General features: G+C 34.9%; 1 protein-coding gene across 3 annotated transcripts in view; it reads right to left on the bottom strand.

The window, feature by feature from the left end:
- Positions 1–25,638, bottom strand: part of DPY19L2 (dpy-19 like 2) — a 140,756-nt gene that overhangs the window by 87,538 nt on the left and 27,580 nt on the right. For all 3 annotated transcript variants that reach the window (XM_077120018.1, XM_077120008.1, XM_077120000.1), the window contains exons 5-6: positions 23,699–23,819; positions 19,518–19,611 (exon numbers count right to left, since the gene is read on the bottom strand). In XM_077120018.1, coding sequence (XP_076976133.1) covers positions 19,518–19,611; positions 23,699–23,819 — 215 coding nt within the window. The remainder of the gene's footprint in view (positions 1–19,517; positions 19,612–23,698; positions 23,820–25,638) is intronic.

Below are 25,638 nucleotides of genomic sequence, written 5' to 3'. Positions count from 1 at the left end.
TGAAAGCAATAACACAAACAGACATTTGCACACCGATGTTCATAGCAGCATTATGGCAAAAGATGGAAACAAACCAAATGCTGATCAACAGAAGAGTGTATCAACAAAATGTGGTATATACATACAATGGAATATTACGCAGCAGTAAGACAAAATGATGTCCTGAAGCACATGAGAAGATGGACGAGCCTTGAGTCCGTAATGCTGAGTGATTTAACCAGATGGAAAAGGATATACACTGTATGATTCCACTTTTATGACCAGCATAAAGGTATAATAAGAGGCTTGTAATACAGAATATAGAGGATTTGAGAGATATATAGAAGATAGAGATGGGTGAACCATTAGCTAATGAGGTTGAACTCCAATGTAAAGATATAGACAGGAGTGAAAGTGGTTTTCTAGTGGGTCTATAAGTAATATTACCATAATGAAGATGAACAATATCGAAACGGGTTGTATAGACCTACAGTGTCCCAGTGATTAACACCAGAAATATGAATTAGTCCTTTCAAGAACTCCTTCAAAGATATTATTCTTGTACAAACAGTGTTTAAGTCCAGGGTACAGGGGGAAACTGCTATTGCATGCTATGAGCTATGTTCAAAAGGAAACCATCAGAACTGCCATAGCAACAGCAGAGGTAAACAATGGGGGGAGGGATAAGAATTGAAAGGAGGTTTAGATTTCCTATTTGGCAAGGGTGTATTTATTGGTTTTCTTTCTCTTAGGAACAATGAAATTATCTAAAATTGAGAATGTTGATGGAATGTGAACATTGAGCCCTATTCTGGATGCCTGATGAATGCAGGTGGCTGAAGAATGCACTGACTGAGATGTAGATTGGCGAACGATGGTATATACTCATGAATGAAGGTTGTGCTGCTACAAAACGAAACAAAGTCATGAGGCATGCAACGACGTGAATGAACATGTGGGACATTTGGTGAGATAAAATAAGCCAGAAACAAAAGAACAAGAATGGTATGGTCACCTTTAAAAAATGCTTATAAGAAAACAGGAGCCTAGATTGTAAGCTTTTAGGGCAGACAATTAAGACCAGAGTGGTGATTATTATTTCTGGATTTTGAGGGGCTGTTTTATATATATATAATCTGATACTTAAAGATAAGAATGAAACTGAACAGATTGGGTATAAAGTAATTCAGAACATGGGGTAAGGAAGACAGTGTCTATATTTTAGAGCACACATACTCTTTGAGACCAATGAAAGAAAAATTTATTTGGTCTGGAACTGAAATTTTCTGTAGTGCATAATCTAACTCAACCTATCTGTATAGCTCATTAGAACAACTGAAATACAGGGAGCCCAGAATAAGAAAGAGGTACTTTAATTCTGTATAGATTATTATAATGCCTGGATACATCCTAGAGTATATTAAGCAGATAATCAAAAAGAATTGACAAAGTCCCCTAGAGGATGGGAGAAAGAATATGTAACTATTAAATCTTACCATCAGGGAATCCCCTGATACTGCCTCAAACTTTAGGGACACCCAAGTCGATAGGCTATGCCCTCAACCATGAGGCTTACTCTTGTGAAGCTTATGTAGGTAGCAGAGAAGCTTAGACTACCTATAGGCATGCCTAAGAGTTACTTCTGGAGGACCTCTTTTGTTGCTCAGAGGTGGCCTCATTTTCTCTAAGTCCAACTCTGCAAGTGCTGCCCTCCCTACTACATGGGACATGACATCCAGGGATGAAAGTCTCCCTGGTGCCATGGGAGATGACTCCCAGGGATGAATTTAGACCTGGCACCATGGGATCAACAATTCCATCCTGACCAAAGTGGGAAAAAGTGTATCTAATAAAGTATCAATGGCAGAGAGAGTTCAAATCGAGTCAAGAGGTTACTATGGAGGTTGGTCTTACGTAAGCTGGGTGCTGCTCCAGAATATAGGAGGCTAGAAGGCTTAAATATCTTTTTATTATCACAATCAACTTTTTCCCCTTCTTTTATTGTGAAAAATAACATATATATACGAAACAGCTATAATTAGACCTTACTACCTATCATAAACATGCCAACTCCCAACCAGGATCATTCCAGCCAATCTGAAAGAACACTTAGAGCAATATATAAGATTCCAAAAGGGTTCCATGCACTAGAGTAACTTTAAAGAAACCTACAACCTCCAGATGGGTCCCTGGTTCAGGTAAGTCCTGAAACCTCACCTAGTCTCTCCAGAACATCAGATAGTTTCATCTCCCTACCCCATATTAGTGACAGACCCTTCCAATATGAAAAATTTAGAATGGCCATAGCCCAAATGATGGAAAGATCAATGGTGATGATGGAGTTATACAGAGATAATAGGATTTAACAAATGAATATGAATGTTGAACCATTAAATGGATATCTCTTTTAGTCTCCAGCATTTTAGAGTAGCTAGAAGTAAAAACCTAAAACTGTGGAACTGTAAGCCATGTTAAACTCTAAAGTATGTTCTACAACTAACTGTGATGCTGTGTCTTGAAATTTATAGCTCTTTCGTATATATATATATATGTTATTTTTCACAATAAAAGAAGGGGAAAAAGTTGATTGTGATAATAAAAAGATATTTAAGCCTTCTAGCCTCCTATATTCTGGAGCAGCACCCTGACTTTCCAAATAAAAAAAAAAAGATCTAGTAATAGGATGTAGCTTAAACTGAAGCACATGAAGGAAAAGAAAAAACAGATAAATTGAAACTCCTTAAGATCAAGAGCTTCTGTCCCTCAAAGGATTTTGTAAAAAAAGTGAAGAAGGCCAATTCAATAGGAGAAGTATTTGGAAAAACATTGAATAAAGGCTTGATACCCTGTTTTCATAAAGAAATTATATAGCTCAACAACAAAAGAACAAACAACCCAATTATAAAATGGGTAAGGGTATTACAAGTGGGGCAAGGGTAGTTCAGTGGTAGAATTCTCGCCTGCCATGAGGGAGATCTGGGTTCAATTCCTGGCCCTTACACTTCCCAAAAAACAAACAAACAAGTAAAGAAAGAAAGAAAACAAGCAAATAAAAATTCAACTAATGGTGGTGCAATAACAGGATACTTACATGGAAGAAGAATGAAATGTGACCCCTGCCATACAGCATACAAAAACAAATGTGCAGAGGATATGAAAAGACACTTTCTGAAGAGCAAATACAAATAGCTATAAAGCAAATGAAGAGATGTTCATCTTTATTAGCTATAAGGGAAATGCAAATCAAGGTGACAATGAGATATTACCTCACACCTGTAAGAATGGCTGCTATTAAACAAACAGAACAGTACAAATGTTGAAGAGGATGTGGAGAAATTGGAATACTTATTCATTGTTGATAGAAAGGTATAAAGTGCAGCCATGTGGAAAACAGTTTGGCAATTCCTCAGAAAACGAAATGTTGAGTTGCCCTATGACCTGACAATTCCAATACATGGTATATACCTAGAAAAGCTAAAATCAGTGACATGCATAAACATGTGCACACCAATGTTCATAGTGGCACTGCTCACAATTGCTAAAAGATGGAAATAATCCAAGAGCCCATCAACACATGAGAGGATAGATAAACAAAATGCAGTATAATGCATATGATGGAATATTATATAGCAGTAAGACAAAATGAGGTCCCGAGGCATGGATGATTCAACATGGATGAATCTTGAGGCTATAATGCTGAGTGAAATAAGTAAAACAGAAAAGGACAGATACTATATTATTTTTTTATTATGGCATGGATAAAGGTCATCCCTGAGGTTACACTGTAGAAGATAGCAGACCTAGAAGTGCACAGAAGCTAGAGATAGGGGAAAGGCTATGCAATGAAGTTGAACTTTAATGAAAGGGAATGGATAGATGTAATGGTAACTAATTAGTGGATTCCAAGTCACATTGCCATATAGAATGAATATTGAAGTGAATATGATTGAAAAGGAATGTATAGTGCCCGGTATCCCACTGATGAAATCTATAATTATGAATCATTTAAAAAAGTTTTCAGAAGAACCATTTCAAAGGTTTCATATTGGACAGAGAGTCCATAGTAGACGGGTATAGGGAGCGGACTAAAAATGCATGCTATGGCCAATAGTTACAAGGAAGACATCAACAGTATCACAGCACTGTTGTGGACAGGACAAGTGATAAGGTATAGCTTTGAGTTGATATTTGCTGAAGCTGTGTTTTTCAGTTCTTTGTCTCTACAAACCAATGAAAACTGTTTAAAATTGAGAGTGTTGCTGATTGTACAACCAAGTGAGGATACTCTAAGACATGGTTTGTTTATTTTGGACACTATCCATGTGTCCACAAATGGAGGGAGCTGAAGGATACAATGAGTGAGAAGCAGAATGGCAAACTGAGATACATTTATATGACGGAGTATGACATGACTACAAAAAAGAAGATCATGAAGAGGCATGCAACGAGCTGAATAAACCTTGGGAACAGTGTGTTGTACAAAATAAGCCAGAAACAAAAGAACAAATACTAAGGTCTCTTTCAGAAAATACTTATAAGAAATTTGGAGTCTTCATTGTAAGCCCTTAGAGCAGCCACACTTAGTCTGAAGGTGTAACTGTATTTCTAGATTCTGAGACACTGAGTTATATGTGTCAGCAGGTATTTCCATGGAATTTTTAGTAACTCTGTAACACATAAGACAGAAGTAGAATACTGTAGCCCTGAAAGTAAGCATAGCTCTATACAATATTGTTAAAGTAACCGAAAAAGAGATCAGGCCCCAATAAGAGATAAAAATGAAGCTAGCCAATACTGGGACTAAGGTAAATCAGAATACAGAGTAAAAGATAATGGTGTATGTATTCTAGACCTTCACCTACTGTATGAGACCAAAGGCAGAGATGTTTATTGTTGTCTAGAACCTAAATTTTCTGATACACACAATCTAAATCAATTTGTTTGGATAGCTCATTTAAATTACCCAAATACATGAAGCCCAGAACAGGAATGAGGCTTTGTAATTCTGTATAGCTTAATTGTAATCCTGGATACATCTCAGACTATGGTGGATACATCTCAGATTATGGTGAGCTGATAATTACAAAGAATTGGTAGAGTCCCTTCAAGGTCCAAAGGAAAAAAAAAAAAAAGGAACTTTTAAACTTTCTCAACTGGGAAACTTTGGGTCCCCTCTCAACCACTGGGGACACCCAAGAGAATAGGCCAAGCCCTGGATTTTGAGTCTTGCCCTTATGAAACTTATTTCTGTAGTGAAGAAACTAAAACTACTTATCACAAGGCTTAAGAGTTGCTTCAAAGAAGCCTCTTCTGTTCCTCAGATGTGGTTGCTCTCTCTCTCTAACCCAATTCTACAAGGAATATAGATAGAGACATGGATAGAAAAAAAATGAGCAGTGTGTCAGGGATTTGAGTGACAGCACAAGGCGCACAAACATACACATCATGGGTGTCCCAGCAGGAGAAGAGAAGTGAAAGGGGCAGAAAGGCATACATATACATGGCACATATTTCAAACAAAATAAATCCTCATATACCTACTGAGACACATTCTAATCAGAATGCTAACCACCACCGAGAAAGAGAAAATTCTGAAAGCAGCAAAAGAAAAATGATTTCATTACATGCAAGGGATCCTTGATAAAACTAAGTGCCAATTTCTCATCAGAAACCATGCTGGCAAGAAGGCAGTGGTATGATATTTCAGGTACTAAAAGAGAAAAACTCCAAAAATGATTAGCTGGCAAAACTGTCCTTCAAAAATGATGAAGTTTAAAGTATTCACAGATAAACAGAAACTGAGAGAATTTATCAACATGAGAGCTGCTTTACAAGAATATTACCAGAGGGGGCCAAGATGGTGGCTTAGTAAGGTACGTGCATCTTAGTTCCTCCTCCAGAGCAACTACTAGGTGAACAGAAACAGTGCAGAACAGCTCCCGGGGCCACGGCAGGGAATGGACACATAGCGTACCCCAGTCTGGACTGGCTAGTCTGACTGCGAGACTCGGCTGCGGTGAGATCCTCGAGCGGCATGCGATTCCCTGAGCCGCGGCAGCCGTGGTGGCCAGAGCACCTCCCTCCCTCCTTCCCGGGCCGGCTGAGAGTCTCGGAGAGGCAAGTTTCCCAAGCCGCGGCGGCCGGTGCCCCTCTTTTGCAGGCGGCTTCCTGGACTGGCTACGAGTCTCGGATCAGAGGGCTACACCAGCTGCGGTGGCTGGCGACCGGTGCCCCTACCCCGTGGACGGCTTCCTGGTCCGGTGGCGAATTCCCCAGGCCGCGGCGGCCAGCGACCGACGCCCCTCCAGGGAGAGGAGGGAATTTCCGACAGTGGCAGGGACTGGGTCCAACCAAACACCAATAGGGGAATTAATAAAGGAGCCACAGGGTCTCCTCAAGCCGCGGCGGCTGACGCCCCCATCAGGCGCGGCCCTCCGGACCAACTGAGAGAATTGGATCGGAAATCCCCAAGGCCACGGAGAACGGTGACCCGGGGGGATCCCTTCCAAACACGTGAGACAAACGTGTGCCACGAGCGCCACCTACTGGGCAGGATAAGAAAAACAGAACCCAGAGATTTCACAGAAACATCTTACAACCTTGTTGGGTCTGACACCCAGGGAAATCGGACTAAATGCCCAGACGCCAGCAGAAGATAATGGCCCACGCTCAGAGATTGAGAATATGGCCCAGTCAAAGGAACACACCAATAGTTCAAATGAGATACAAGAGCTGAGACAACTAATGCTGAATATACGAACAGAAATGGAAAACCTCTTCAAAAATGAAATCGATAAATTGAGGGAGGACATGAAGAAGACATGGGCTGAACAAAAAGAAGAAACAGAAAAACTGAAAAAACAAATCACAGAACTTATGGAAGTGAAGGATAAAGTAGAAAAGATGGAAAAAACAATGGATACCTACAATGATAGATTTAAAGAGACAGAAGATAGAATTAGTGATTTGGAGGATGGAACATCTGAATTCCAAAAAGAAACAGAAACTATCGGGAAAAGAATGGAAAAATTTGAACAGGGTATCAGGGAACTCAAGGACAATATGAACCGCACAAATATATGTGTTGTGGGTGTCCCAGAAGGAGAAAAGAAGGGAAAAGGAGGAGAAAAACTAATGGAAGAAATTATCAATGAAAATTTCCCAACTCTTATGAAAGACCTAACATTACAGATCCAAGAAGTGCAGCGCACCCCAAAGAGATTAGACACAAATAGGCGTTCTTCAAGACACTTACTAGTTAGAATGTCAGAGGTCAAAGAGAAAGAGAGGATCTTGAAAGCAGCAAGAGAAAAACAATCCATCACATACAAGGGAAACCCAATAACACTATGTGTAGATTTCTCAGCAGAAACCATGGAAGCTAGAAGACAGTGGGATGATATATTTAAATTACTAAAAGAGAAAAACTGCCAACCAAGACTCCGATATCCAGCAAAATTGTCCTTCAAAAATGAGGGAGAAATTAAAACATTCTCAGACAAAAAGTCACTGAGAGAATTTGTGACCAAGAGACCAGCTCTGCAAGAAATACTAAAGGGACCACTAGAGTGAGATACAAAAAGACAGAAGAGAGAGGTATGGAGAAGAGTGTAGAAAGAAGGAAAATCAGATATGATATATATAATTCAAAAGGCAAAATGTTAGAGGAAAATATTATCCAAACAGTAATAACACTAAATGTCAATGGACTGAATTCCCCAATCAAAAGACATAGATTGGCAGAATGGATTAAAAAACAGGATCCTTCTATATGTTGTCTACAGGAAACACATCTTAGACCCAAAGATAAACATAGGTTGAAAGTGAAAGGTTGGGAAAAGATATTTCATGCAAATAACAACCAGAAAAGAGCAAGAGTGGCTATACTAATATCCAACAAATTAGACTTCAAATGTAAAACAGTTAAAAGAGACAAAGAAGGACACTATATACTAATAAAAGGAACAATTCAACAAGAAGACATAACAATCATAAATATTTACGCACCGAACCAGAATGCCCCAAAATACGTGAGGAATACATTGCAAACACTGAAAAGGGAAATAGACTCATATACCATAATAGTTGGAGACTTCAATTCACCACTCTCATCCATGGACAGAACATCTAGACAGAGGATCAATAAAAAAATAGAGAATCTGAATATTACTATAAATGAGCTAGACTTAACAGACATTTATAGGACATTACATCCCACAACAGCAGGATACACCTTTTTCTCAAGTGCTCATGGATCATTCTCAAAGATAGACCATATGCTGGGTCACAAAGCAAGTCTTAACAAATTTAAAAAGATTGAAATCATACACAACACTTTCTCGGATCATAAAGGAATGAAGTTGGAAATCAATAATAGGCCGAGTGCCAGAAAATTCACAAATACGTGGAGGCTCAACTACACACTCTTAAACAATGAGTGGGTCAAAGAAGAAATTGCAAGAGAAATTAGCAAATACCTCGAGGCGAATGAAAATGAAAACACAACATATCAAAACTTATGGGATGCAGCAAAGGCAGTGCTAAGAGGGAAATTTATTGCCCTAAATGCCTATATCAGAAAAGAAGAAAAGGCAAAAATGCAGGAATTAACTGTCCACTTGGAGGAACTGGAGAAAGAACAGCAAACTAATCCCAAAGCAAGCAAAAGGAAAGAAATAACAAAGATTAGAGCAGAAATAAATGAAATTGAAAACATGAAAACAATAGAGAAAATCAATAAGACCAGAAGTTTTTTCTATGAGAAAATCAATAAGATTGATGGGCCCTTAGCAAGATTGACAAAAAGAAGAAGAGAGAGGATGCAAATAAATAAGATCAGAAATGGAAGAGGAGACATAACTACTGACCTCACAGAAATAAAGGAGGTAATAACAGGATACTATGAGCAACTTTACACTAATAAATACAACAATTTAGATGAAATGGACGGGTTCCTGGAAAGACATGAACAACCAACTTTGACTCAAGAAGACATAGATGACCTCAACAAACCAATCACAAGTAAAGAAATTGAATTAGTCATTCAAAAGCTTCCTAAAAAGAAAAGTCCAGGACCAGACGGCTTCACATGTGAATTCTATCAAACATTCCAGAAAGAATTAGTACCAACTCTCCTCAAACTCTTCAAAAAAATCGAAGCGGAGGGAAAACTACCTAATTCATTCTATGAAGCCAAAATTACCCTCATACCAAACCAGGCAAAGATATTACAAAAAAAGAAAACTACAGGCCAATCTCTAATGAATATAGATGCAAAAATCCTCAATAAAATTCTAGCAAATCGTATCCAACAACACATTAAAAGAATTATACATCATGACCAAGTAGGATTCATCCCAGGTATGCAAGGATGGTTCAACATAAGAAAATCAATTAATGTAATACACCATATCAACAAATCAAAGCAGAAAAATCACATGATCATCTCAATTGATGCAGAGAAGGCATTCGACAAGATTCAACATCCTTTCCTGTTGAAAACACTTCAAAAGATAGGAATACAAGGGAACTTCCTTAAAATGATAGAGGGAATATATGAAAAACCCACAACTAATATCATCCTCAATGGGGAAAAATTGAAAACTTTCCCCCTAAGATCAGGAACAAGACACGGATGTCCATTATCATCACTATTGTTCAACATTGTGTTGGAGGTTCTAGCCAGAGCAATTAGACAAGAAAAAGAAATACAAGGCATCAAAATTGGAAAGGAAGAAGTAAAACTATCACTGTTTGCAGACGATATGATACTATACGTCAAAAACCCGGAAAAATCCACAACAAAACTACTAGAGCTAATAAATGAGTACAGCAAAGTAGCAGGTTACAAGATCAACATTCAAAAATCTGTAGCATTTCTATACACTAGTAATGAACAAGCTGAGGGGGAAATCAAGAAACGAATCCCATTTACAATTGCAACTAAAAGAATAAAATACCTAGGAATAAATTTAACTAAAGATTCAAAAAACCTATATAAAGAAAACTACAAAAAACTGCTAAAAGAAATCACAGAAGACCTAAATAGATGGAAGGGCATACCGTGTTCATGGATTGGAAGACTAAATATAGTTAAGATGTCAATCCTACCTAAATTGATTTACAGATTCAATGCAATACCAATCAAAATCCCAACAACTTATTTTTCAGAAATAGAAAAAACAATAAGCAAATTTATGTGGAAGGGCAGGGTGCCCCGAATTGCTAAAAACATCTTGAGGAAAAAAAACGAAGCTGGAGGTCTCGCACTGCCTGACTTTAAGGCATATTATGAAGCCACAGTGGTCAAAACAGCATGGTATTGGCATAAAGATAGATATATCGACCAATGGAATCGAATAGAGTGCTCAGATATAGACTCTCTCATCTATGGACATTTGATCTTTGATAAAGTAGTCAAGCCAACTCACCTGGGACAGAACAGTCTCTTCAATAAATGGTGCCTAGAGAACTGGATATCCACATGCAAAAGAATGAAAGAAGACCCATATCTCACACCCTATACAAAAGTTAACTCAAAATGGATCAAAGATCTAAACATTAGGTCTAAGACCATAAAACAGTTAGAGGAAAATGTAGGGAGATATCTTACGAATCTTACAACTGGAGGCGGTTTTATGGACCTTAAACCTAAAGCAAGAGCACTGAAGAAATAAATAAATAAATGGGAGCTCCTCAAAATTAAACACTTTTGTGCATCAAAGAACTTCATCAAGAAAGTAGAAAGACAGCCTTCACAATGGGAGACAATATTTGGAAATGACATATCAGATAAAGGTCTAGTATCCAGAATATATAAAGAAATACGATGGAATATTATGCAGCTTTAAGACAGGATAAACTTATGAAGCATGTAATAACATGGATGGACCTAGAGAACATTATGCTGAGTGAGTCTAGCCAAAAACTAAAGGACAAATACTGTATGGTCCCACTGATGTGAACCGACATTCGAGAATAAACTTGGAATATGTCATTGGTAACAGAGTCCAGCAGGAGTTAGAAACAGGGTAAGATAATGGGTAATTGGAGCTGAAGGGATACAGACTGTGCAACAGGACTAGATACAAAAACTCAAAAATGGACAGCACAATAATACCTAATTGTAAAGTAATCATGTTAAAACACTGAATGAAGCTGCATCCGAGCTATAGGTTTTTGTTTTGTTTTGTTTTGTTTTTACTACCATTACTTTTATTTTTTTCTCTATATTAACATTCTATATCTTTTTCGGTTGTGTTGCTAGTTCTTCTAAACCGACGCAAATGTACTAAGAAATGATGATCATGCATCTATGTGATGATGTTAAGAATTACTGATTGCATATGTAGAATGGCATGATTTCTAAAAAAAAAGAGTAAACAATTGCTATCAAATTAATATTGCTTAAGTTATTAAATCCTTAAACTCTCCCCATTCTAGGTGTTCCTTTTGATACTCATATTTACTTTTTGTTATTAATGATTTAAAAATTTCTCATGCTCTTTGTTGACTAAACAGTAATATTGATTTTCTGTATTTTATTAAAGAATGTTATCTCTGTGTTAGCAGTGCAAAAAAAAAAAAGAATATTACCAAACGAGTTCTGCAGGTTGAAAACAAAAAAAACAGGGTAGAGTTGCTTGGAGTAGTGTGAAGAAATGAAGATCATAAGTAAGGGTAATTAAAAGGATAAATGCAAAACCCAATAATATTATAACCTTAACTAAAAGGTATACTTGCTGCTCACAGATGTGCAAAATATAAAATGTAAAAAGGGACAAAAACAATATAAAGAGGGAAGTAGAAAGATACAGGAGCAGAGAACTTGTATGCTATTGAAGCTAAGTTTGCATCTTTTCAAATGGGCAGATTATAGATATGATGGATTATTATTATTATTCAGCTGTAAAAAGGAATGAAGTCGTGATTCATGTGACAACATGGATGAACCCCTGAGGACATTATGCTGAGTGATATAAGCAAGGCACAAAAGGACATATATTGTATGATCACTGATATTAATTAAGTATAATAAAGTCATAAAGGTAGGCTCTAGAACATGGGTTACAGGGGATCAACTGGTATAGAGAATTGGGAGCTGATGCTTAATTTGTACAGAATTTCTATTTAACTCGATTGTAAAGGTTTTGAAATGGATTGTGATGATGGTAGCACATTATTGTGAGTGTAATTAAAAATGTGGACCATGTATGTGAAAATGGTTGAAAGGGGGAAGTTTGGGGTCATGTACGTTATTAGAATAAAACTTAGAAGATAAAACATGGGACTATATAACATAGTGAACCCTGTTGTGTATAACGGACTGGGTTTAACAGTACAAGTATAAGAATGTTCTTTCACGAATTATAACAAATATACAACACTATTACAAGTTGTTAATAATAGCATGGTATATGGGAAAAATACATCTAATGCAAACTATGGATTACAGTCAATAGTATTGTTTCCGTATTTTTTCATCAACTGTTACATAGGTATCATACTAATACAAAGTGTCAACAATAGGGGTGTATATGGGAAGGCTGTATTTTTTACATGAGTTTCCCGTAAATCTATATCTTTTCTAATTAAAAATATAATAATTTTTAAGAACATTATGCTAAGTGAAAGAAAATCAGACACCAAGTACTACATATTGTATAGTTACATTTTTATAAAATATAAATATAAATAAATCTATAGAGACAAAAACAAGATTAATGGTTATGTAAGGTGGAGGAAGGTTAGAGGGATTGAGAGGTGGCTGCTAAGGGCTTTGGGAATTTTCTTTTTGGCGTAATGAAAATGTTCTAAAATTGATTATGTTGATAAATGTACAACTCTGTGATTATACTAAGAGCCACAAACTATACATAGAGGATGGATTGTACAGTATGTGAATAGGTCTCAATAAAACTACTTTTAAAGAAAAAGCAAAGAGAGCCTAAAAGACCTGTGGGACACCATCATGCATAGCAATATATGCATTATGGGAATTTCAAAAAGAGAAGAAATATAGAAAGTGCAGAAGGAATATTCAAGGAATTAATAGCAGAAAACCCACATTTAATGAAAGACATGAATATACACATTCAAGACGCCCAACTAAAACCAAACATGATAAACTTGAAGAATCATGCTCAGAATCATAATAGACAAACCGTCAAATGACAAGGCCAAAGAGAGAGTTCTGAAAACTGTAAGAGATGAGTAGCATGTTATGCACAAGGGAATACCAAGAAGAGTAAATGCCAATTTCCCATCAGAAAATATGGAAGCAATAAAGCAATAGAAGGAAATTTTTAAGGAGCTGGAAAAAAATTGCCAACCAAGAATCATCTGTCCATACATATACATGCAAGGATCCTTAATAAAACTAAGTGTCAATTTTGTATCAGAAACCCTGAAGGTTTCTGTCTTTCAAAAATGAGGGAGAAATTATGATATTCCCATATAAACAAAAGGTGAGGGAGTTCATCACCTCTATACCTGCCCTACAAGTAATGCTACAGGGAGTTCTTCAGACTGAAAGGAAAGGACACTAGACCAGTGGTTCAAATGGTTCAGAGAAATGAAGAGTGCTGGTAAAGGTAACCATTTGGGGCACTGTAATAATGCTGCTAGTACTGTATTGTCTGGTATGTAACAGAACTCTTTACTTCTTACTTGTTCCAAACAGAAAATGCATAAAAAGTAATGATACATCTATGGTTTTGGACATAACATAAATAAAGATATAAATTGTAACAAGTACAACAAAAAGGTGGGGAGGATGGAAGGGTATAGGCACAATGTCTGTGTATGCTATACAAGTTAAGTTGGCATCAAATAAAAAACAGGATGTTAAATTTAAGCCCCATGGTAACCGCAAATATGAACATATGAAAAATATATACAGAAAGAAATGAGAAGGGACTTAAACGTTACAAACAAAAAAATCAAATAAATATTGAAGTAGGATTAATGGAAGAACTGAGGGACCTAAAAGGTATAAAACGTACAAAATCAGTATCAAAATGGTGGAATAAAGTCCTCCATTATCAGTATTTTAATTGTAAATGGATTAAACTCTCCAGTAAAAATGCAAAGAACGTCCGGATAGATAAAAAGCATTCTGCAATTATATGCTGTTTACAAGAGACTCATTTTAAATTTAAGGACACACGTAGGTTGAAAGTAAAAGCAGGAAAAAATATACCATGAAAATAGTAACCAAAAGGGAGCTGGTATCTAATATCAGATAAAATAGATTTTGTCACAAACTATCTTAAAGGACAAAGAAGGTCACTATATACTAATATAATATATAATATAACAAGAAGATAAAGCAATCATAAATATATATACAGGAGAAATAGATGGCTTTATATCAATATAAGAAGACTCCAGTACACCAATTTCAATAATGAATAAAACTTCTAGATACAAGATCAATAAGAAAACAGAATACGTGAATGATACTAAAAATGAATGAGACCTAACAGATATACATAGAACACTTCACCAACAGCAGCAGAATACACACATTCTTCTCTGGTACACAAGGAATGTTTTCCAGGATAAGACCATATGTTAGGTCACAAAATAAGTCTTGATAAATTAGAAAAATTGCAATAATGTAATGTATCAACTCTGACCAAGCTGGAATGAACCTAGAAATGAATTTAGAGGGAGAGCTGGAAGATTAAAAAACATGTGGAAAATAAACAGCAAACTCTTTTTTTTTTTTTTTTTTTGTTAGACAAGTTGAAGGTTTACAGAATAATCATGCATAAAGTTCCAGGATTCCCAAATACCATTACATTGTTAACTCTTTGCATTGGGGTGGAATAATTGATGGAAACACATTTTTATAACTGTAATAGTAATTAAAGTCCATGTAATAGGGTTCAGTGTTTGTGCTGTATAATTCCACAGAAGTTTTTTTTTTTCAATTTATTCTAGTACCTTATATAAAACTTAAAATTTTCTTTTTCCATCACATTCAAATGTATAATTCAGTGCTGTTAATTATGTTCACAATTTGTGCTACCATCCCCACTATCCATTGCCAAAACTTTCCCATCATTCGAAACAGAAACTCTCTAACAATTAAGCATTAATTCTCCATTCCACATCCAAACTTGCCCCCTGGTAACCTATATTCTAGATTCTGATGCTGTAAGTTTGCTTATTCTAATTACTTCATATCCGTGACATCATAAAATATTTGTCTTTTGTATTTGGTTTACTTCACCCAACATGATGTCTTCAAGGTTCATCTAGATTGTCACATATAGGATACCTTCATGCTTTTTAGGGCTGAATAATATTCCATTTTATTTATATACCACATTTTATTTATCCATTCATCAGCTGAGGGACACTTGTGTTGTTTCCAATTTTTTGGCAATTGTGAATAATGCCACGATGAAAATTGGTTTGCAAATATTCTTTTGGGTATACAGCTATAAGAGGGATTGCTGGGACAAATAGTAATTCTATACTTAACTTTCTGGGGAACTGCCAAACTGTCTTCCACAGTGGCTGCATCATTTTGCATTCCCACCAGCAATGAATGGGTGCTCCTATTTCTCCACACCCTGTTCAACACTTGTAATTTTCTGTTTTGTTTTTTTTAATAGTAGCTATTCTAATGTGTGTGAGAAATGGTATCTCATTGTTGCTTTGATGTGCATTTCCCTAGTGGTAATGATTGTTGAGCATCCTTTCATTTGAGTTTGGCCATTTGTATATCTTCTTTGCAAACAACGCCCTCTTAAACAACCAATGGGTCTAATGAGGAACCTCAAAGAAAATTAGGAAATATCTAGAGGCTAACAAAAAATGAAAACACAACATTCCAAAACTTACGTGATGCAACAAATACAAAGCAGAGAGGGAAATTTATAGCTCTAAATGCTATATTAAAAAGGAAGAAAGAGCTCAAATCAGAGACCTAACCTCAACATGAGAGGATGTACAAAAATAATGGAAAACTAATCCCAAAGAAAGCAGAGGAAAGAAATAATAAAGATGAGAGCAGATATAAAGGAAATAGAGACTTTAAAACATTAACAAAACAATTAAACCAAAAGTTAGTTCATTAAAAAGATCAATAAATTTACAAATCATCAGTTAGACTGAGGTAAAAACAAGACACAGGGCACAAATAGTTAAATCAGAAATGAACGTGTAGATATTACTACTAATCCCATAGAGATAAAAAAAAGGATAAAAAGAAGATACTACGAACTTCATGCCCCAAAATTAGATAACCTAGATCAAATGAACAAATCCCTAGAAATATACATTCTATCTTCACTGACTCAAGAAGAAAGAGAATCTTAACAGATCAATAACAAGTAAAGAGACTGAAACAGTCATCAAAAACATCCCAACATAGAAAAGTCCAAGACCAGATGGCATCACTGGTGAATTTTAACAAACATTCCAAGAGAATTAATTAACACCAATTTTATTCAAACTCTTCAAAAAAGAGAAAAGAGGAAGTAACACTCTTTAACACATTCTATGAAGACAAGATCATTTTAATATCATTTAATATCAAAGACAAAGATACATAATAAAAGAAAATTATAAACCAATATCCCTTATGAATATAGATGCAAAAATCCTCAACAAAATACTAGCAAACTATGGGGTCCTAGAGTAGTTGAGTGGTAGAATTCTCACCTCCCTTGCAGGAGACCCGGGCTTGATTCCCAGCCCATCACTTACCCCCAACCCAAAAGTCAACAAATGGTACTGTAATAACAGGATAGTCACATGGAAAAAGAATGAAATGTGACCCCGACATCATACAGTATACAAATAAAATTTTAGAAAAAACAACTAGCAAACAATCCAGCAGCACACTAAAAGAATTACATACTATGATCAAGTGGTTCAACATAATAGATTAATGCAATATCCTAAATTAATAGAATGAAGAGAAAAAATCAAAATGATCATCTCAACTGATGCAGAAAAAGAACTGCACACAAATCCATACCACTTCTTGATAAAAACACTTAGAAAACTAGGAATAAAAGGAAACTTCCTCAACGTCATTATAGCCATATAAAAAAAAACTCACAACTAATAACTTACTCAATAGTGAAAGATCAAAAGGTTTCTCCCTAAAATCAGGAATCAGACAAGGATGCCCACTGTCACCATTGTCATTCAACATTGGACTGGAAGTTCTAACCAGAGCAATTAGGTGAGAAAAAGAAATCAAAGACACCCAAATAGGAAATGAAGAAGTAAAACTCTCCTTGTGTGCAGATGACACAATCCTATATGTACACAATCCTGAAAAATTCCTAACAAATCTACTAGAGCTAGTAAATGAATTCAGTAAAGTGGCAGAGTATAATTTCAATATGCAAACATTAGTGGTGTTTCTGTATACCAACAATAAACAATCCAAAGAGGAAATTAAGAAAGAAATTACAATTACAATAGCAACTAAAAGGATTAGATATCTAGGTACAAACTTAACCAAGGATATAGAGGTCTTTCACATAGAAAAGAAAATATTACTAAAAAAAACAAAGACAACCTAAATAAACGCAACGGCATTCCATGTTCATGGACTGAAAAACTAAATATTGTTAGTGTCAATTCTACCCAACATGATAGATTCAATGCAATTCAAATCAAAATTCCAAAGGCCATCTTTACAGAAATGGAAATTCAATAATGAAATTCACATGGCAGGGCAGACAGCCTCAAATAGCCAAAGCTACCTTAAAAAAAAAGAAATGAATAATGTTGGAGGACTCACACTTGCATATTTTAAAATTCATTATAAGACTATGCATACTGGCACAAAGACAGACATACAGAGCAATGGAATTGTATTGAGAGTTCAGAAATAAACCCTACATCTGTGGTTGGCTTATTTTTCCACACGCGTGTCAAATCCCCTCAACTGGGAAAGATGAACTTCTTCAACAAATGGTACTGGGAAAACAATCTCCATATTCAAAAGAATGAAGGTGGAAACCTACCTTACACCCAATAGTCCCAATACTGACTCAAAAGTATCAAATACCTAACTAAATACGAGAGTCAAAACTATAAAGCTCTCAAAGAAAATACAGAAACACAACTTCAGGAGCACAAGTTTCTTCAACTTCATACCAAAGAACAACAAAAGAAAAAAACAGAATAATGGGACCTCTTTAGTGCATCAAAGGGCTTCATCATGAAAATAAAAAAAAAAAAATTTAAATAAATAGAGAAAATATTTTGAAAGCCACATATAAAGAAAATATAAATAAATCATATAACAACAACAAAAAGAAAAAATCTAATTTTAAAAATGGTCTCAAGACCTGAATAGATATTTCCCTAAAAAAAGATACACAAATGGCCAATAAACACATGAAAAGATGTTCAACATCATTCATTTGATTTGAATACAAATCAAAACCATACTGAGATATCATTTCACACCCACTAGAATGGTTACTGGTAAAAAATCAGAAAATGATAAATGTCAGAAAGGTGTGAAAAAATAGGAACATTTGTTCATTGTTGGTGTTAAAATATATTGTTGGTAAAATGGTGCAGCCACTGTGGAAAACAGTTTGGCTATTTCTTATAAAGTTAGGGATAAAATTATCATATGCTTTGGCAATTCCACTTCTAGGTATCTACTGAAAAGAACTAAAACCAGGGGCTTGAACAGGTATTTATTCGCAATTTCCAAAATGTGGAAGTAACTCAAGTGTCCATCAACAAATGAATGGATAAACAAAATGTCTGAAGACATCACGTGAATGAATAAAGCCAGGCACAAAAGGACAAATACTATCTGATCTCACTGGTATGAAATAATTAGAATAAGCAAATTCATAGTGTCAAAAACTAGAATACAGGTTACTAGGAGATGGCCAGGTGTAAGGAATTGGGAGTTAATGCTTAATTGGCATACGGTTTCCATTTGCATTGATGGAAAAGTTTTGATAATGGATGGTGGTGATGGTAGCACAATATTGTGAATGTAATTAACACCACTGAATTGTATATTTGAAGGATTCTGAAAAGGGAAATTTTAGTTGTATATATATTACCAGAATAAATTTTTAAAAAAAACCATAAAACAAGCATGGCTGGCAAATAAAAGTGTCTGCCACAGCTGTTATACATTTTCTTTTACTGATTTGCTAATTAATTTCACATTTGCAGTCAAAAATTAGAAATAAAGGTCTACTAATGCCAACCAAAGATCCCCTCTAACATTTCAATAAATTTTATACATGAACAAGAGATATTCTTATTAAACATTTTTTTAAGGAATCTTAATTAGTTTTTTTTTTTTTTTAAGTCCAACAAGGATAAAAGTGAGACCTCAAGATACTATTTTAGTGGCATTTCCAGTTTCTGGTTACATAATGTTGTTGGCTAAGCTTCTGAAATATCACATATATCTATAAACTCTCCCACTAAAAATCAATTAATCTCATTAACTGCTCTTTTCATCTATCAAGAAATGCAAGCCAAACTTCATAATCCCCCGGAAAGATCTTGTAATATAGACTTACCTCAGGTATGCACCATATATGAAGAATAATCCCATCATTAAGCCATTTAACATAAAAATCACATAAACATAAAAGCAGGCAGGGTCTCCCAATCCTTTGAAAAGACAGAGATTATTCTGTAGTTAGTAAATAAGTGACTAGAAAGCAATTGGGTGTATTAGCTCAGTGCTTTGTAATCAAAAGCCCAGGAATGTGCAGAAAGCTACTTCCTTTAATAGTTACATTTATAATTTCCCTTTACATGAGTTATTATTATATTGTAATGATTTATTGAGGCTTCATGTTTACTTGGGTGATGTTGTAATATCTAGAGCTGTCTGGTAACTTTATGAATTACAAGAAAAAATGCACTGCATTATTGTTACTTTTGGAAGGCTCTAGGATGAGTAAGGTGTGATGCCTGACTTCAAGGAGAAGGTTTAGTCTATATGAGATGATCTGGTTATTTGATCCATTATTCGTTTAGCTAGAACATTAATATAGCCTATATATAAGATAGTGTGATATATTTATATACGTGTACTAGTGTGTGCATGTAGCACTTACTAGGTGCTTTACCATCATCATTTTGCATAATTCTCAGAACAAAAACTATGAGATATTTGGCATGTAAATACTTGTTATTTTTTAGCATTTTTTATTGTGAAATATAACAGATACAAAAAAAATGAATATATTTCAAAGTACACTGTAACAAGAAGTTATAGAGCAAATTTCAGAGTTTGGTATGGGTTACAGTTCTACAATTTTAGTTTTTTCTTTCTAGCTGCTCCAAGACACAGGAGACTGAAAGAAATATTAATATAATGATTCCACAGTCATATTCATTTGTTAAATCCTATCTTCTCTGTTATAACTCCTCCTCCTCCCTTGATCCCTCTTCCACTCTTTAGGGTATTTGAGCTATGCCCATTTTAACTTTTCATGTTGGAAAGGGTTGTCAATAATATGGGATGGGGGATGGAATTAGTTGATGTTCTTGGAGAGGCTGGGCCCTCTGGGTTTCAGGACTTATCTGGCTTAGAAAGCATCTGAAGGTTGTAAGTTTTTGGAAAGTAATCTTAGTGGATGAAACTTTTGTAGTACCTCAGATAGAGTCCTAGGTGTTCTTTAGTGATGACAAGAATGGCTTTGGTTGGGTTTGGCAAACCATGGTAATCAGCAATATCTAGGTGAAACTTGCGTAAGAGTAGCCTCCAGAATAGCCTCTCAACTCCAGTAAATACCTGTTTTTAATGGTTTAAAAAAACTGAATATATAATGCTTGAGTAGCTTGCTAAAATTTATTTAGCTATAACTGCTGGAGCCAAGATCTGAAGTCTGTCCTGAAGTCCATCCTTTCTGGTCCCTTCCACTTCTCTGGCCACCCCAGTCTGTTCCAGTAACTTCTCTTCCTTTATGCACCTCATCACTTGCCCTCTTCTTTTTTCACTCGGCATATTTTTCTTAAAGAAATTTTACTTCTTCTCATGGCTCCAATTATCACCTATACACATATGACTCCAGATCTATCTCTAGTCCAGATCTTTCCTCTCATTCCTATACTTATCTAACCAGATAGCCTCTTGACATCTCCACTGTGAGGCCTCACAGGCACCTCAAACCAATTCTTCCAAAATCAAACAGCAATTTGAACCTACTCCTCATCAAATGTCTCTTACTGCTCAAAGGAATCCAATTACTGAAGCCAGAAATGTCATTCTCCCTCATCCCTCCCATAAAATAATGACCCTGTCTTGCCAATCCTGCTTCTAAAACACCATGGAAATCTGTGCACTTCCCTGTCACCTTTTCTTCAATGGCTCACTGATACTACCACAGCCTCCTACCTGGCTTCTCTAAAAGACTTTTTATGTTCTACTAGTATCTTTTATACACAACTGCTAAATTAATGTCTTTAAAAATGCAAATCTGTTAAAATTCTTCAAGGAATAAAGTAAACCATCCCTAACCTGTGAGGCCCTACGTGTTCTGACGCTTGGTTACATTTCCAGCATCACCTCGCGCCATTTTTCTCCTCTATCTCTCTGTCCCAGGAATTCAAGTCTTCTTTCACTTCTCTCTTTACCTGAGGACCCTATTCTAGAAACACTTCTCATCCTTATTTCTACACCTCGGCAACCCTGTATCTTCTTATTTATCACGTCATCACAGTTGTAACTGTTGACACCCCTCCAAAAGCATGAACCCTGCCTGCCAGGTTAATTTCTTGTCAAAGTAGCCAAATATTAACCTGTCACTTAATGGGAGCCTAATAAACATACATGTCTCCATATAAGGCAATTTCATCTATCCTTCAGAAAAGGTTATACCTTCTAGAAAGCACCCTTACAAAGCTCCTCATAACACACTTTCTCAATTCCTTTATTTTGTATTAAAAAAAGTATAATGGCCCCTCAAACAGTCTCTGTCAATACTATTTTAGATGTTATAAAGAACATCTGAGGTAGTCAGTAAAAAGTAAGGAAAATATGAAATCTTTATATATCCCAAGAGTTGAAAGTTATTACAAACAAGCTGAAAAAAACACATTTATAAAATATAATTAGCCATGTTGTAGAAGATATGAAGAGATAAAGAAACAACAATTGTGTAAATGTTCTACAAATACACATTTGTGGCTTGGAATAAGAGTTTCAAGGGATCACATCATATCTGGATTTAAAAATTGTTGAATTGGGACAGGGGGAAATGTGCAAATATTAAATCTCCATACCTCAGGAATCCCTGATATTCTCACAAGCATTAGGGACTACCAATCTAATAAGTCAAGCCCTCGATCATGTGGCTTGTCCTTAAGAAATTTATTCCCACAAAGGAGAATCTAAGTCTACTGATAGTTATGCCTAGGAATCACTCTCAAAGAACCTCTTTTGTTGCTAATATTGGCCTCTCTCTCTCTCTAAGTTAACTCAGCAGGTGAACCCACACCCCCACATGGGACACAACTCCCAGGGGTGTAAATACCCCTGACAACGTCGGACAGAAATCCTGGGATGAGCCGAGACCTGGCGTCAAGGGATTGAGAAAGTCTTTTTGTCCAAAAGGGGGAAGAGAGAAATTAGACAAAATAGGTTCAGTGGCTGAGAGATTTTAGCGTTGAGAGGTTATCCTGGAGGTTATTCTTATGCATCGTATAGATACCTCTTTTTAGTTTATAGTAAATTAGAAAAGCTAGAAGAAAATACCTAAAACTGTTGAACTGTAATCCAGTAGCCTTGATTCTTGATGATGACTATATAACTACATAGTTTTATGGCATAATTGTGTGATTGTGCAAACCTTCTGACTAACACTTTCATATCCAGTGCAGATGAATAAGAAAATAAAGACAAACCAAATAAATAAATAATAAGAGGGAGAAGTGGTAAGAGATGTTTTGGGTATTTCTTTTTGTTTTTATGTTTTTGGAGTAATGAAAATGTTCTAAAATCGATTGTGGTGATGAATGCACAACTATATGATGATACTGTGAGCCACTGATTGTATATTTGATGATTATATGGTATGTGAATATATCTCAATAAAATTAGATAAAATTTTTTTAAAAGTTCTGAATTGCAAATATCTTAAATAGAACTATTACATATCCTGGAAAACTGTTAAAAGATTCTAAAATCGGCCCTTTGACAAAGATACCAATGTAGAATATAACATATAAAAAGTCTGATTAAAATATTCATGGACTTATGACAGTACCAAAAATCAATATTTCTAAAGTAATCTATTTTTATATCTGAGTTTTAAAATATATGTATGCATAACTAAATTAATATATTAAATATTACAAGTAGATATGTGATTGTAGAATTATATTCCCAAAATTTATAAATTCAAACTACCTCCAAACCTTTTTTTCTATTTTCTCATTATGAAAATGGAAGAATGATATATTTAGGACTGCCTTACACTGGAGTGTATAACTACTAAAATTAAATTCCAAATTAATGCCCAAATTTGTAAATACATAACCTTCTTAGAAAACTATTTAAAATGGGAAAATACTCATTTAGATGAATGTTCTAGGATTTTATTTATTTATTTATTTTTGTTGCTATTATTTGTTCTAGGGTGTTTTAAAGAAAAAAATTTATTATAATGGTTTACAGAAATTCTTAAAATAAGTCATAACTTATGAAAACAGTTTTGACAATACAGCAGCATTTTAGGAAGAAACATGCCTTCACAGCTTTCAACTTCACTAAGTGGTTCTACTCTGGTCACGTTCCAGCAGGTCTTAGTTTCTAGCCCAAATAAATTCATTATTCCCGTGTACACGCGATACCAGAAGGCTATGACTACCTATAAAAATAAAAACAAAAAGATAGTGGAGTAAAACACGTTCTCTTCATAATAATTTTTCCAAAACAGCATTTTATGATGACTGCCTTTGAAACTGTAACTTTTAACAAATTTATTGAAATCATTTTGCTTAGGATACAGTAATTTTTAAATGTCATATATACACAGACATTATAAGCTGAAGTAGTGTATTACTGAATATTTCACATTTACAAAAACAGGTGCCGTAAGCAACATCTCTGTAATGTACTCTCGTAAGCAACTCTGAAATGTAAATAGTAGTAGTTGTAAAATCAAGTGCAAAAGTATATAATTAAAATATGATGAAGAGCAAAATACAAAGATTTATAGAAACATTTCATGACTACTCAGGTCCTCATGTTTATTTTCTTTACAGTTTAAAAACATAAAAGCAATTGCATTGGAATAGCTCCTGTGCCCACATTAAACTGTGACCAAACAGAAGATTTAATAAATCATTTCTTCCCATTCTGCAATCAATTTAAAAAAATCTTTAAAATAAGTGAAAAAACAAACAGAAAAATTACAAAACAAAAACAGAAACAAAAAATTGTAGTTTAAGAGATTAAAAAAATAACTATAGATTTGGGAAAATAATGCAAGATCACTGCAAAAAAAGTCAAAATAAAGTGTTCAAATGAGAATGTCAGAACCATCTAGAGCTAACCACTGTCAACATTTTGATGACCATCTTTCTAGTTATCTCCCTAGTCATGTAAAGAAAAAAATATGTAGTTAGAGTAACTCAATATTACATAAGGAGACCATATTAAAGATGTAATACAATACTCGTCACTAAACAACATTATAAATATCTTTCTGTGTCCAGTAAGTATGGATTCATTTATCATTTTGTTACTATATTTTTTAGTAAAAACTGACATTCTGCTATAATTTATCATTTGTATTCTAGGGTATTTATCACACATATAGAAATCACTGCACTAAGTTTATATACTAAATTTAGGATTAAATTCCTTGCTGAGATGCAGCTTGATGATGTACAGAAAGTATGGCTTTAAAGTCAGAATTGAACTCAAATTCTGACTCTGCCAAACTATGGTTTTTATGGCCTTAAGTAATCCCTTTATCTCTGAACCTCAGTCAGTCCATCTGTAAAGGTGGTTACAACCATTTTGCAGGAATGAGATGAAACTAGAGCATATATATAAAATGCTGGTCTACAGTAAACCTTAAATGCTTTTGCCTTTTCAAAACATATTGTTCCAAACTTACATTTTTAGCGTTAGATAAGAAATCAGTCGCCTCATGAACGCAACACACAGGGACAGTCACTTCAACATTAAAGCACAACATAGGGTTACCAGTAAACCCAGATCTTCTCCACATTGAATATGTGCAACAGAAAAATAAGGCTAAGATCAACTCCTAGTTGACTTTCATAATGCTATAAATTTTCAAGACAAATGAACTACATTATTTGAATTACTTTTTCATAATAGCAAAGAAGGAATTGGAAATTATGCCTACTAATTACTCAATAAATACTGCTGAATAAGTAAAAATAGGTAAAAAAGAAATGCTAAAGTCTTCAGGATCATACTGTTAGAAATTAAAGGGAGATGAGAATGGAGAATGACTGCTAATGGAACTGGGGTTTCATTTGGGGGTGATGAAAATGTTCTGGAATTAGATAGTGATGTTTGTACAATCTCGTGAATATACTATAAATTACTGAATAAGTATGTTTTTAAAAAATGAATTTTGTGACATGTAGATTATATCACATAAAAATAATTTTAAAATTATTTAACATTTAGACAGTAAATGAATATAT

Source organism: Tamandua tetradactyla, chromosome 1 (genome assembly GCF_023851605.1).
Source record: "Tamandua tetradactyla isolate mTamTet1 chromosome 1, mTamTet1.pri, whole genome shotgun sequence".
NCBI classification, from domain to species: Eukaryota; Metazoa; Chordata; class Mammalia; order Pilosa; family Myrmecophagidae; genus Tamandua; species Tamandua tetradactyla.
This window is presented reverse-complemented; position numbering and strand designations above follow the sequence as displayed.